A 13,769-nucleotide genomic window follows, 5' to 3' on the forward strand; every position below is an offset into this window, starting at 1 on the left:
ATACCAGGAGATATAGTCGAACCCTGTGTAGTTTGGATTGATGCTTTTAATCATAGCTAAGTTGGGCGGAACTTTAGATGGTTCGCCGTTGACAGCGGTGGGACGCATGCTGTGCAAATTGTGAGATCTAAGAATAATGACGGAGGAGATACTAAAGATGATGAAGCAATCTGACAGGAATACTGAAGCTCCACGATGCCTTGGGCTACTGGCCTGGCATACTGTTCCCGGACTAAATTTATAAGCCATCCTTGGAAATGTATTGCGGGCTATCTTTCGGAATACAGTGTAGATTGGAGAGATTTGCCATCTTACATCTCAGCTGATGCATCATGCATCATGCATGCTTGTGGGGAAGGGAAGAAGGGCTGAAAAAAAGCAAACACTGAAACTTCCTTGGCATTGTGTAATTGCAAGTTAGTATACTAATGATATGACGCTCGTCAATTTGCCACCAATTTTAGTTGCATGAAAGCGGCGCTCGCAAGACTTCCCATCTTGATCTGGCTATTGTATTTGTTTGAGTATCGATGCATTAGTATTGTACTTGAAAGATAAGAATGAAGGAGAGCACAAGGTACCGGTGAACCCGGGCCGAATTTCGTGCTGAAACACGACACCAACTGTATGAGTGACCGCCTTCTTGCTCTTGAAGCCACTGAAGCCTCTTCTCGAAGATCCTCGGAGCGCTCTCCCCTCGCGTCAGCAAGGGTGAGGAATAATGATTCAGGTCTCTTTAGATGAGAGGCTAGCTCGGAAAGGTAGAACATCATCTTTGAGTTCCACACTTTACTTGATACGGCACCGGTCAATTGACACGGTCAGATGAAGGTGTCAGGTGTAGCCGTGCCATTGTAGACTTCCTTTACCCCGATCGATATGCTAGCTTGTAAATGATAAGCAGTGTCGTACCGCATCACCCGCACACGGCATCGATTACAGTAGGTTAAAGCTAGTGGCGTGGCCCTCCTCGGGCCGTAGATCATCGATCGTAGCTGAACGTGTTGACACGTCATCGACGTGTTAGCGCTGCACCTCGAGTCACAATCCTGAAGAGCCGGGGTTTGGGAGGCGAGAAGCATGTGCGTTCGATTAATCATGTGTGGTGATACTGCTTCAACCGGAGGTTTCCTTGCAGCACGTGGCCCACATATTCTGGAAGCCAGTGGCAAGCAAAAGTCCTCGCACTATTTTATCTGATGGCCTGTAGCAGTTCGTTGCTTTTTCGGTGTCTCTCCACATCAGAGCAAGCCAAAGAACCGATTCCGGTTCCAGTTACTCTCAATGTCCTTGGGCTCTCTCTCATACGGAAGCCATTCATCTACCAAGACGTTGAAAGGCCGATAACAACCGCAAAGAAACAACAAGTCATGACCGAGTGCTACGATATCGTTATTGTAGGCGCCGGCCCTGTAGGGCTCATGCTCTCAGCATGCCTCTTGCGCTTAGGGCCTTACAAGATCAAGCACATTGACCAGCGGCCCGGGCCGACAGAGATTGGGCGCGCCGATGGAATTCAGGCACGGACTCTCGATGTGTTGCAGAATCTGGGACTGAAACGAGCCATCATGTCTTATAATCCAGGCCGAATCTACGAGGTTGCATTCTGGGATGCTTCCAAGGATGGGACCGGTATTCAACGCACGGGAACTTCGAAGAGTTATCCCGAGTACATTGACACACGATATCCATTTTCTACCATCTTACATCAAGGCCGGATTGAGAAGATATTCTTGGATGATTTGAAGGAGTGGGGACTCGAGATCGAGAGGTCCTGGACTATTGCAGGGTTTCGGAAAGACACTTGCGGAGAGCAATCCGATCACCCACTGGTCGTGGACCTCGTCAGTGTGGACGGGAGAGAAAGTTCGACTGTAAGAACAAAATACTTATTCGGTGCAGATGGAGCGCGAAGCCGGGTGAGAGATCTTCTTCGGGTGCCGATGTTGTCGAAAGATCCAACGATGCATGTGTGGAGTGTTATTGACGGGGTGGTCAAGAGCGACTTTCTGGACATTCAGGTACATATTCATCCTTCTTGCAATGTGGATACACGCATTTTGGCTCGTTGAAACCACCAACTAACAATGAAACTTACTAGATGAAAACGACAGTCCGCTCATCCAAAGGCTCCGCTATGATAATTCCTCAAGGAAATAACCGAGTTCGTATTTATGTCCAGGTCTTTCCCAAGAATGGACAAGAACCTGTCGCATTTGCGACAGTGCCAAAAATCCAGCAGGCGGCAAATGATATTCTTGCTCCGTATAAAGTGGAATGGGAGGCAGTGGATTGGCACTCCGCATACCGAATCGGACAAGGGTTTGCCTCAAGATACTCTCTCGATGAGCGAGTTTTTATCGGAGGGGACGCATGCCATACGCACAGTGTAAGCACTTACAAACATCCAGATGATAGCTGCAATGTTTAAATTAACAGCACTCCTCCCTGTAGCCCAAAGCTGGTCAGGGGATGAACTACGGTTTCCTAGATGCACACAATCTTGCGTGGAAACTGCACCTGGTCGAAGCTGGCTTTCTCCGCCACTCCATTTTGAAAACTTATGAGGAGGAACGGAAGCGTGCAGCAGCAAAGTTGATTGAGTTTGATGCGACATACGCGAACTTATTCAGCTCTTCACGACCCGCTGGCGAGAACAACGTTGCTCCGAGCTCTAAGTTCGTCCAGGTATTCAAGCAGAACTCACTCTTGACAAGTGGCTACGGCGTTGAGTATCCAGCGAACAGCTTGACTTGGCCTTCAACAACTTCTTCAACCAACAACACAACAGCTCTGCGTCTTGGTCACAGTTTGCCTACCGCAACCGTAACGAGAGTCATCGATGCCAATCCTGTCTACTTGGAACAGGAAATTCCCTTCAACGGCAGCTACCGGATTTATATCTTCGCAGGAAAGCCTGTACTCACCTTGAAGGCCATATTCGCTCTCGCTGAACATTTGCAGTCCAAGGGTAGCATCTTTCGCCGATATCAGCGAAAGGATCTTGATACCTCGTACGAAGGAAGACACAACCCCCACTCCCCGTTTTTCACCTTTTCGCTTGTTTTTCATGCACCTCGGTCAAAGATTGAAATTCAGGACTGCCTTCCGGACTATTTCGCCTGCTATAGGTACCAAGTTTACGCAGATGATCGTGAGTTGTCTCAGAGAGGCGAAGCTGCAGAGGAGAACGCTCACGTCAAGATGGGCTTCGATGTAAAAAAGGGTGGTATAGTCGTCGTTCGGCCCGACGGGTACGTTGGATGTATCCTGGAGCTCACTGATGGAGGAGAGAGTGCTACGGCTTTGGATATATATTTTGAGGCAATCGTGCCAGCAAGTGAGCATGATGCCGTGGCAGCAAGGCTGTAATGCTATACACAAAGTTGAAATGAGAGTTACATAAGAGATACTTTAAATAAGGAATCTACAAAGAGAACCTTTTAATCACCTATTCCATCAGAGACCAACATTGAAATAAGTAGTGCATATTTTATGTAGATAATGTATCATCATAAACATGAAGCTGACCTGAATAACTTTATGCTATGATATTTAAAATAAGAGTGGTACATGATAAGATCCTAACTAAAACATCATGATCTTATTCCTATGATTTGTGATACAAATAAGCCCAGCTGAATAAGAGCTAATAACTAAAGGTAATACCGGATTACAAAACCCCTCAGCATCAGCAATATATAGTCCGTTCTGATGCCTGCCAAGAGCATGAAAGTATTCATCGAATACTCTCCACTAAAACATATTCAAAAGCAAATACATCCACAGGCCGAGCTGAAAACGATCATCGGTTACCGACGGTAAATCAACCAGAAAAAGGTGAGAAGCCCGAAATGACCCCTTTGCATATGCAACAAAGTGGCAACATGCATCTCAAATGACGATCATCGCTGGTCACGCACTGCTTTCCAGTAAAGAGAATTGCTTTTTGATCTGTATGTGGCGATTAGATCGGCTACCAGACTCGGAGGGCTCGGCCGTTATGCATGACGCTAGATCGCTGGACGCTGATCGCCTGCCTCTAGTAATTTCTTACAATACAGTTATGCGGTGGTGGATAACAATGAATATCGAAAACACAACAGAATGCGAGATTTTACTGGTAGGCTTCAGCTTTGAATGAACAGCATGTGAATAAGTGGTTCATCTTCATGAAGAAAACGCAAAAGCCCTCTTCCTCATATCTCTCTCGGTGTGAGTGGGATTGTATTGAGGTTAATTGGCCACTATCTTTATTCTAATTGGATACAGAAGTGATCTTAGACTTAAAGCAGTCATGGAGGCCGAAACCACGACACTTCTCCTCCAGGGCTGCTTACATTACTCGAGTTGCGATTCCATCTACCGTCAATCTTCAATTAGGTAAAAGTGTACGTTGATGGGGGAGTCCATCGTGGCACTTATATACTGAAAGCACTCTGCTTAGGAGCGAAGGCAGTGCTAGTGGGCGGTCTTTTCTTTACTATCTTGCTTACGGGTAGAATGGGCCTAAGCATTTGATTGACAGTGAGTCGATTTCATACTCCGTAGGTTACATGGATAGTGTTGACTTTGGATTTAATTTGAAGTTCTACAAGCTGAGCTCGAGATGGCCATGAGGTTGGTTGGGATCACGGATCTTTCGCAGACAAACCGGGTCTTTGTTAATACGCAGGACCTTGGCCATTTAGTCATGCAAGATGTGGGGACTACTGATTCTCTTGGAGTGGCACGTGCAAAGATATAAGTTGAAGATTAGAATTAAATATAGAACTGCTAGTATCTATTATCTTTGATTCTCTGATGAAAACAAGCCAACCATTTTGAATACTTCATGGTGCAAGTTCTCGCAGGTTAAAGGGCCCTATCAGATAAATTTTATGATAACTACACTATGAAATGGCACCGTCCATCTGAGCCAATCCAGACAACTAAGCTAACCGATACTTAACTTGAATCTATGGCAACATCATCGTAAACACCTTCGTTCTCCGCCGATCGATCTCCTTGATAACCCCCTCGCCATTCTCAGCCCATTTCTCAAATACCTGTCCCACCAAATACTCAATCCTGTCCTCTTCCTCTTCACTCAAACTATCTTCAAAACTTTCTTTTACCGACGAAGCCTTTTCCCTCCAAACATTAAGCTGATCCTTATCGCCCTGAATTTCACATGTCCGAGCGACCGCTTCTATGGCCTCGAGAGCTGGTAAAGAATTCTCCTCCGTCAACATAGTCCACGTCTCCACAGCACGACGTTGCATAGCACTACCCTTCATCAATTTAGGGCCGCCCTGCGATATAAGAATACTAGCCAGAATAGCCGAGGCACGAACTGACTCTGGACTATTCTCGTCAGTACTATCGGTAATCGTCTTCAACGCCTGGCGTGAAAGTGCTTCTGCCGTCGTGTGATCTCCTAATCCCTCGTATGCCCGAGCAAGCCCAATATCCAGTTGAGCTATCATCATCCGCTCGGGCACGGTATCCTGTCGCACTCGTTGCAAGTAGCGGTCTTTGCACTCAAGACTAAGGACCAACGCATCCATAAAGTTGCCCTGTAAATTAAGCGTATCTCGGAGACGCAAAGAGGTCCACAGTGTACGCATGTCCATCGTCCCTAGCAACTGAGCTAAGATAGATTTCGTCTTCTCGTAAATATGCTGTGATTGTTGCCAGCATCCTGCTCTGCTCAATACCATGGCAACATCTTCAATAATAGATACTGTCCTGAGGAGAGAGGACACAGTGGCCTTCTCGATGTCCCAGGCATCTTCGTACTCCTTGCTCAAAATGTCAACCACAAGCGAGCCCGCCGAGCGATATCGCCCCATTTCCATATAGGCCAAAGCAAGGTTCGTGCGGCAGCGTGCCAAGATATCTTCACGAGGCTCTGCTTGCCTCTGCAGCTTCCCCGCCGCCTCATTAGCCATGCTTAAGGCGGCAGAGTATCGCCCTTGCTGAAGGGAAACTGATGAGCACCGGACCATTACAACCGATTCCAGCCATTTCATCTGGCTGCGCCCACGAAGTATGTTCAGCGCTTCCTGATACTGTTCTTCTGCTTCGGCAACCTTTCCAAGCACTCTATAGACAAAGCCAAGCGTCCGGAAGCCCGACTGGGCTACATATGGCAGGGTCTTAGCTCGTGGTCTGACCAGCCGCACAGCATCGCGTGCCATACGCTCTGCCACGCGAAGATATTCGCACCGGTCAATCCCGCAGTCCGCAAATCCATCTGCGATGTTTATCATGCGGTCAAGGTTGTCCCTGTGGTTCACATCCTCAGCCTCAAAAGGGTACTCAAGCTTAGTATACAGGTTTGGCATTGCCTCAGCATGCCGTCCTTGCTTGACGAGATTCAATCCGAGCTCGTACTGACTCAGACAAGCGGGTACACTCTCACGGCCTAGACGACGCTGGTTAATTTGTGCGACCTTTGTCCTAAGGGGCTGCGCCGCTAGGCACATATCCCATTCCTCATAAAACTCAGCCAGTTTCCTCATCATGACAACGGTCAGCTCCTGATCACCCGCCTGTCGGATGTAAGACTTCAGTAGCTGAACCAAGAGAGGCTCAGCTTCCGCATATCGTTTTAGGGTGACCAATGCTTGAGTCAATCCCGTGATCGTGTCGATTTGTAAGGGAGAACCTGCTGTCTGTGAATCTTGCATCAGTGCCAGAGCTTTGTGAAACACATCAACAGCAGCAGCTGGCCTGCCTAGATCCTGTAGGAGGCCCCCAGAGTGAACCATGGTCATAATTTCACCATTCTCCTGGTGTTCACCGCCGCCGGGATGCGCTTTCGAGATCTCTGCATTCAATTCCAAGGCTTCCTCCACTCTCCCTGATACTCGGTATACCCAGGACAAGTTAAGCTTGTCAGTTAGTGCAGGTGAGCTCATTGGCCCATAAGCCTGTTCGTATCTGGAAAGCGTCTCCTTCAGGACTGCTTCTGCTTCTGTATATAGACCCTCCCAAATGTAGGACATGGCAAGAAGGGATTTGGACGCGAGCACAAGAGGATGGTCAGAAGGGTATATCTCAAGACGGGTTTGCAGTGCCTGAAGGAAATAATCATGAACCCCAACTAGCGTCCCGGTTTCTATTCGAAGGAAGCCAAGGACTTCATATTTATACGCCTGCAGGGCCGGACTGGGATGAATCTCGTCAAGATATTCCAGTGCCTTACTTCCCAGCTCTTTTGCTTCCTTTGTTTCATTCTTCGCATACAAAGCCGCTGCAGCCTCTATCATAGCTTGGATAGTGCATTCCTGCTGCATGCCAAAAATCCACTCTCTTAATACGAAGGCCTGCATCGACCATCTGACCGCGTCATGGAGGCGCTGGGATGTGGAGCAAGTCCTCATCAGCTTCTGCATCAGAGCTGCAGCGCAATCACCACATGGGATGGTCTTAGGTGCATGGTCTTTAAGTTCCTTTTGGGAAATAAATGGCGGTGGGATATCTTCCCCACCAGTGCACTGTATTATATCGGACTGCAGAAGTGCAACTGCGTGTGGCATGCAGGCAACACAGCTATCCGCGACTCGCCATCCCAGTTCGTCAAAGCTTGGGAATTTCTTACTCACAATCTTGAGCGTCGTCGCTGTCCATTGCCCCAGTTGGTCATTTTGACCCAGCCATTTATGCATGGCTAGCCGCACTAATCGGTGCATGTCATATTTGGCGTCGGCTTTGGTCGTTCCCGCCTTGGACGCTCTGGGGGTAATCAATGAAAAAGCCTGCAATGTTCCCAAAGCCTTAACGAGGTCTGGCGAGAGCTTATCTGACTCGACAACGAGAAATATGGGAATCGCCTGTGACTCAAGAAGGGACATTCTTCTGAGTAATTCACCGGCAATAGGGAATGTGCGGTCGATGTATTCAAAGGAGATGAACCATGTCGTCGCGATTGGATTCTTGTTACTACCCTTATCCCGGATACCATCCTCGAACTCCTCGCTCAGCAGGTCCATCTTCCACTGTGGACTTTCACGATACATGTGCAGATACTCATTTGCATCAATACCATTATGCTGCATAAATGCCGCGGCCTGAACAATGGCGAGAGGGACACCTGAAAGCTCCTCAACTAAGTCTTTCGCAGCGTCCGGGTCTTGCTGGCTTTCCAACTTGCTGGCCAGAAGCTCTTGACCATGAGGAGTATCCAGACCGTCCAACAATACTAATCTGGATGGCGATCCGGCAAAGTCGAGTCCAACACGTTTGTCACGCGTCGTTAGCAGTATGGACCCGTTGCCAGAGCGTGGCAGCAGGTCCGCTAGGCGATCTGATCCATACCACACGCTGTGGTCGTCGGCATTGTCAAGTACAATGAGCCACCGCCTGCTCGCATCGCTTTCAAACCACTCGGTGACCATGTATGCACTGTCTCGATCGCTGGCTTTGTACCCGACAATAGAGACCTTTTGGGCGATTTTATCGTACGCTTGCAGAAATCGCGCCTTTGTCGACGCGTGTATCCAGAACACCGAAACGTCTGAGTTCTGGAAGTGAAGGGCATACTCGACGGCAATTCGGGTTTTTCTGTTCCGCTTCATTAGTCTTATTGCAGCATGATCCCCGATTTAAATGTTAGCTTACCCCATACCCCCAAGGCCCACAAGCGCGAAGCGACTTTCTGTGCTCAATTTGACTCGCATTGTTTCCATCACCTCATTTCGACCAACAAATCTGTCATCTCTACGAATGTCCATCATGAACACGGCCGTAGAGCTCCTGCAGCTGCCAGCAGCTGTATTGACAGTCGTACTCATGGCGTCTGTTGCCCAATGCTGTAAAAACGCTTTTGTGCACGAAGCCGCTGTGGCTGCTGCGTAATCCTGCCAAAGCTTGTTCTTGTGCGAATCTGCGTAGTCGCAGACGCCTTTGATGACGAGGCTGGGGAAGAAGCTGCAGACACCGGCGCCTTCCATTTCCAGACCAATGATTCCTTCGCGCTGGGCGAGTTCGTCACGGTGCTTACCAGACTTCATGACGGTACTGCCAGAGCCCATCCGACCCAGGTGAATAGCTAGCGAAGGCCCTGTTTTGGCTCGGTCTGAGCCTTCCGGGGTTTCCGAACATGTAACAGTCCTTTCCCTACGCGCCAGATTATGCTCGTCACACCCGAGCTCACTGCAGGAAGCTCTGATCGCATCGGCGCATACATTTTTGTCAGAGCACTCGCTACAGGTGGATGGATCACGGTGACGGTGAAGATATGATGGTTGGAAGAGCCGGTCCGACTCACCACCAGGATACTGGTACTTAGGCCGGTGCTGCAGCGTCTGAAGCCAGGTGCTCGCTTCTTCCTCGAGGCGTTGATGATGGTGGTCGGTTTCCAGCTTTCGCAGAATAGATTGGATAGATAAGGGAGGTACACCGCCTCCAGCCCCCTCAGTCTGGGCGTGCTTTGGCTCGAAGCCACTTGGATACTGTCGTCCAAAATCGTACTCCACCACTGCTTGGCTGAGGACCACGTCCCCAAGAAAGATATCCCGCTGTCTATGGGGATCCATTGGGATCCCACCGCAGATTCCTACGACCAAGGCAAGTTCAATGCTTGGAAAGCTGGTGCGCAGACCCATAGCTACCCCAGCCGCGCTAACCTTGCCCATATGCGGCATATGCGCGACCACAACATTGTGCGCGCCGATAACACCAGTAGTGTACGCATTGGGATCTCCTGAAGCTTTGCTGTACACTTCCTCGGTATCCTCCCAGTGATGGTCAAAAAGCGCGATCACTGCATCTGCTTCCCGGGGAAGAGCACAAATAATGGCGATCCTGAAGCCATGACGGTCGCGAGGAGGACGGGTCACCACAGTCATATCCTCTGCATGGGGAAGATGTTAGATGAGTTGCTGTATAGAAGGTTTTATCAATATTCTTTCGTCTGCAAGGGAGTAATGTGTGGGGATCATTGACAATAGATGCAGGGAAGCAGAATAGATCCATTGTTGATCGTATCGAGGGGTAGGCGAGGCTGAGTGATTTAGCGCACGAGGGTCCCACCACTCAATGAACTAAGCTGTCAGCCGAACGAGATCGGCGCTGAATCTTCTATAGCACCAATCAGAGCGACTAGATGTTTCGGCAGCACCTCAACAAATGTCTCATCGGATTATGAGCGAATAGGAGTGAAGGAGCCAATAGAAGTAGCGGGTAGCTGGTCACAGTCCATGAATTTGTATGGCGGTTCAATCGTAAGCGATCTACTCCATAGTAGGTCCACAATCCCCTGAGTGGCGATTGTTATATACTCCCCACCCCATTCCTTGCACTGCAATACTTACCATTTCAACGTTATCGGCAATACAGAGTAAGTTGTGACGCCATTTCCGACATCAGGCTCTTGGCTGCAACACAAGTGCGTCGGTCTCGTCTTATTCAAGAATCATCAGCTAGTCTCACATAGGATCGTCCAGTTGAAAAATTGCTCAAGGGAAATGCGGAGTCAATAGTCAAGTCAGCCCATAAGTCGCCATGGGGCTTCTGAAGGTGCCTTCGATCAATCTCGCTGGATCACGAGAAGGGTGTGTGGTTTTCGGTATTGAATCTGTCTGATGATCAGAAGAGGCGTTAGCATAATATGGAAATGGAGGTACAATATCACTCTGTAGAAATAGGATATTCGTTATGCAGGTTATCGGGCCGAGGCCCTTTTAGTTTCTCTGCTTGTTCACCTCTACTTCGTGTAGAGTGACGGATTATCTAGCGTAATGCAGAAGATATTGTGAAGTAGGATGGTTGTGAGGAGGAAGCGACAGCAAGGAACTTGTAGTATAGTTTGTCCCGCAAGTCACCTGCCTTGAACATAGCCAAATATGACAGGCGCGAAATAAGTATTTTGATGGCAAATGTGACTACCAGCAATATATCACAGCTTTCTCTACCATCAACAATTCAATGAAACTTAGCCTGACCAACAACTCCCTCTGCACACCACAAATTAATACATCGCCCACCCCCCACTTGCACAAATAACCTGCCCAGTAACCCACGAAGCATCCCTCCCCGCCAACCAAGCCACAACACTACCAATTTCCCCCACGGACCCCAACCTCTGCTCCACCGGCGTGGTAGCCTTCTGCGCCTCCACAATCTCCTTCGGAATCCTATCCAGCAGGTCACTCGGCACCGGCCCCGGCGCCACAGCGTTAACCGTTGTCCCATTTCCACCCAACTCCGCCGCCCAAGCGCGCGTGAATCCCTCAATCGCCGCCTTGGACGCAATATACAGACTTATCCCCTTGAAACCGTACCGCGCACCAACCGAACTCAAATTGATTATCCGGCCATGACCCTCAGGTGGGAGATACGGCAGCACGGCCTGCGTCATGAGCATGGTACCACGGACGTTGAGGTTGAAGACTTTGTCGTAGTCTTCTATGGTGGTTTCAGTAAGGTGGTTGACGATTTCGATGCCAGCGTTGTTGACTAGAATGTCGATTTTGAGGGGAGTTGGGGTGGTTTGGGTTTTGAGTTGGGAGATTAGATCCGAGGCGCCGGTGGGTGTGGAGAGGTCGGCTTGGATGGTCCATGTTCTAGGAGCGTGGGGAAGTTGGGTGATTTTTGTGCGGAGGTCGGTTATGGCTTGGGCGCTGGTGGGAGAGACGTAGGTCATGCAGACCTAGGATGCTTTAGCAATTTCTTGGAAAAGATGAGATTGCGAAGTATATATAATGGCTTACATTTGCGCCGCGACGTGCAAGTTCCCATGCGATGCTGGCTCCGATGCCGCGGGATGCGCCCGTGACAATGGCGAGCTTATTGTGAAGTGGGAGGGTAAATTCGGACGTAGAGGAATCCATGTTTTACGAGGGGAGGAAGGAGGTTTTATGAAATAGTCAGTCATGAGTTGTTAAATCAATTGACCTTGTGTCGTTAAGGCATATATAGTAGGACATTCAATTTATATCAGACAACGGCTTACGCTGTTCCGTGATGTCATTCCTCGGGTATAGGACATAAGTCAGTAAACCCGAAGCCACAATCCCATAGACTCATCCATTATGCATGAGCCAAGCGGGTGCTATCGATTAGGCTTACTGCAGCGGTTGAGCTATGTCAAGGTGGATCTAGGGAGACGATCAGTTTATAATAGTATTGTCTTTCCGCGATGCACAGTAGCGTTGCTGTCCCCCTCCATTACGTGAGCTAGCATGGCAATACTAGATCGAAGTTAAGACGAGAAGGCGAGGAGAGACGTAAGCACCAAATAGGTCTACAGCGTACAGAATCCCAAGTGTCTAGTTCACGTGGGCGCTGGAGGAGTTTCAGGTCGTCAATTGCATTGCTAGTCACATCCAATACGAACAAAACTTCAAGCCAATGCAGAACCAACATATAATGTCGAGCTAATCACATAGAGTCATTGATTCATTCGTGTCCTCTGGTCGTAACAGACCCCAGACCGACAGGCACACGTCATCGTCGTAAGCATTTCCGTGTCGCGATAGGGAATCCTTCCTCAGCATTTACAGAATGTCGCAGGTTCCAGACACCTGTGTCTGTGGGGGACTGACAGGAACAGTCACCTCACCAACTACCACAGTGCTGCTGCCATCAATTCCCTGGAAAGTGCAGAATCCGCCTCCGACTGAGGAAATCTTGGTAATTGACAGTTGGTTGGCTGTTAATAAGGATGTTAGTGACCCTCATTCAAATCAAGCAAATACGATTATGTAGATTAAAGACATACTGATTGCATGGGTGCTGTCGTCAGCTGGGAAGTTTTGAGAGAATGAGGAACCGTCGGCACCCCAGAAGGTGATGGCGACTTCGAAGGCTGAGTTATCGGTGGGAGCAGCGCTGGCCAGAGCAGCAAAGGTAGAGCAGGCCGCAGTGATAAAGGTGGTCTTCATTTTGATGAAATGATTTCAATGATTTGGTATGAGATGTTTTTTGAGAGGCTTCTTGTCAATGTGATGATGAGAAGATGCTGGTTAGAAGGATGTGATTTCTTCTCGAGTGATAGGGAGAGAAGGGGGAATTTATATGTTCTGAGTCGCTCTTGCTCGTTCGATGCACTGTCACACCGCTTAATTCCATAGATTGACTCCCTCTCTAGATGTACTCGAGGTTTCCCAATCGGGTATGCCAAAAATAGGCATCTACAGGTCTGATGCATTGATGTCATAGGACCGGGTGCCATGGAAAGATCGCCGCTGTCAGGCAAGCCACCCGTAATCTACTATTGAACCCACCACGATGGCCGTAGCGAGCAACGACTGGCTAGACAGCAAGACATGCTCGAGAATATTGTTACTTAATTAGTCTGGGTTCAGATCGTGTCTGAGTCAGATTAGCCCCGATCGGCACTATACGAGCCGCGGGATTTTCCGCAAACTCCGATTAGTGACTCGGCTTGACCGTGTCGACAGGACATATGAGACATAGCCTCGTACTTGCGCCAAGTAGGACATATTCTCATAGGTGGGGGAATAAGATTTGCGACATGTCTCTCAGAAAGGGGGCTTAGCTTGACGACTTAAAAAGAGCATAGTACATTGGGCATGACTAATGTGGACATTGCGAACATTGTAGCGGACATCATTCGATGGCATACTCGAGGTGTATATGCCAGCAGAGCTAAAGGATGGACAGTAGTGAGGCTGATCGAGAAGATGTTGTGGGCGCACATGATTTGCTTCATAAGCGTCCAAGTAAGGAGGCACTCTTTGCGATTATGGAGAACGATGCGTTACACAACAAGCATCCAAGCCTGCACTCAGTTCAGCGATGCGACCTCGAACACCATG

General features: G+C 48.8%; 4 protein-coding genes across 4 annotated transcripts; 1 reads left to right on the plus strand and 3 right to left on the minus strand.

Annotated features, from left to right (window-relative positions):
- The first annotated feature begins 1,242 nt into the window (after nt 1-1,242).
- BDQ94DRAFT_147827 (FAD binding domain-containing protein) lies at nt 1,243-3,488 on the plus strand. The gene is made up of 3 exons (XM_026767084.1): nt 1,243-2,021; nt 2,102-2,389; nt 2,455-3,488. The coding sequence occupies exons 1-3, from the start codon at nt 1,371-1,373 to the stop codon at nt 3,370-3,372; spliced, it is 1,857 nt and encodes a 618-aa protein (XP_026623995.1). The 5' UTR covers nt 1,243-1,370; the 3' UTR covers nt 3,373-3,488.
- Nucleotides 3,489-4,958: 1,470 nt separating this feature from the next.
- On the minus strand, nt 4,959-11,819 carry BDQ94DRAFT_172418 (uncharacterized protein; the record flags this gene model as incomplete). Its single annotated transcript, XM_026771955.1, has 4 exons — nt 4,959-8,550; nt 8,608-9,841; nt 11,047-11,638; nt 11,700-11,819. The coding sequence occupies 4 exons, from the start codon at nt 11,817-11,819 to the stop codon at nt 4,959-4,961; spliced, it is 5,538 nt and encodes a 1,845-aa protein (XP_026623996.1).
- Nucleotides 11,820-12,285: 466 nt separating this feature from the next.
- BDQ94DRAFT_147831 (uncharacterized protein) lies at nt 12,286-13,021 on the minus strand. Its single transcript, XM_026767085.1, has 2 exons — nt 12,710-13,021; nt 12,286-12,640 (listed from the first exon to the last, which is right to left on the minus strand). Exons 1-2 carry the CDS (start codon nt 12,870-12,872, stop codon nt 12,486-12,488), a joined length of 318 nt encoding a protein of 105 aa, XP_026623997.1. The 5' UTR covers nt 12,873-13,021; the 3' UTR covers nt 12,286-12,485.
- Nucleotides 13,022-13,428: 407 nt separating this feature from the next.
- On the minus strand, nt 13,429-13,720 carry BDQ94DRAFT_147832 (uncharacterized protein). The gene has a single exon (XM_026767086.1). The coding sequence runs from the start codon at nt 13,661-13,663 to the stop codon at nt 13,499-13,501; it is 165 nt and encodes a 54-aa protein (XP_026623998.1). The 5' UTR covers nt 13,664-13,720; the 3' UTR covers nt 13,429-13,498.
- Nucleotides 13,721-13,769: the final 49 nt, after the last annotated feature.

The sequence above is a fragment of the Aspergillus welwitschiae genome (assembly GCF_003344945.1).
Source record: "Aspergillus welwitschiae strain CBS 139.54b unplaced genomic scaffold BDQ94scaffold_26, whole genome shotgun sequence".
Lineage (NCBI taxonomy): Eukaryota > Fungi > Ascomycota > Eurotiomycetes > Eurotiales > Aspergillaceae > Aspergillus > Aspergillus welwitschiae.

What these genes read in the sequence shown, in the direction of transcription:
- BDQ94DRAFT_147832 (XM_026767086.1), bottom strand. Translation starts at nt 13,663, where the DNA reads ATGAAGCAAATCATGTGCGCCCACAACATCTTCTCGATCAGCCTCACT.
- BDQ94DRAFT_147827 (XM_026767084.1), top strand. Translation starts at nt 1,371, where the DNA reads ATGACCGAGTGCTACGATATCGTTATTGTAGGCGCCGGCCCTGTAGGG. An exon ending in GCGACTTTCTGGACATTCAG is followed by an intron (nt 2,022 to 2,101) that starts GTACATATTCAT and finishes GAAACTTACTAG; the next exon opens with ATGAAAACGACAGTCCGCTC. An exon ending in ACGCATGCCATACGCACAGT is followed by an intron (nt 2,390 to 2,454) that starts GTAAGCACTTAC and finishes TCCTCCCTGTAG; the next exon opens with CCCAAAGCTGGTCAGGGGAT.
- BDQ94DRAFT_147831 (XM_026767085.1), bottom strand. Translation starts at nt 12,872, where the DNA reads ATGAAGACCACCTTTATCACTGCGGCCTGCTCTACCTTTGCTGCTCTG. An exon ending in CGACAGCACCCATGCAATCA is followed by an intron (nt 12,641 to 12,709) that starts GTATGTCTTTAA and finishes CCTTATTAACAG; the next exon opens with CCAACCAACTGTCAATTACC.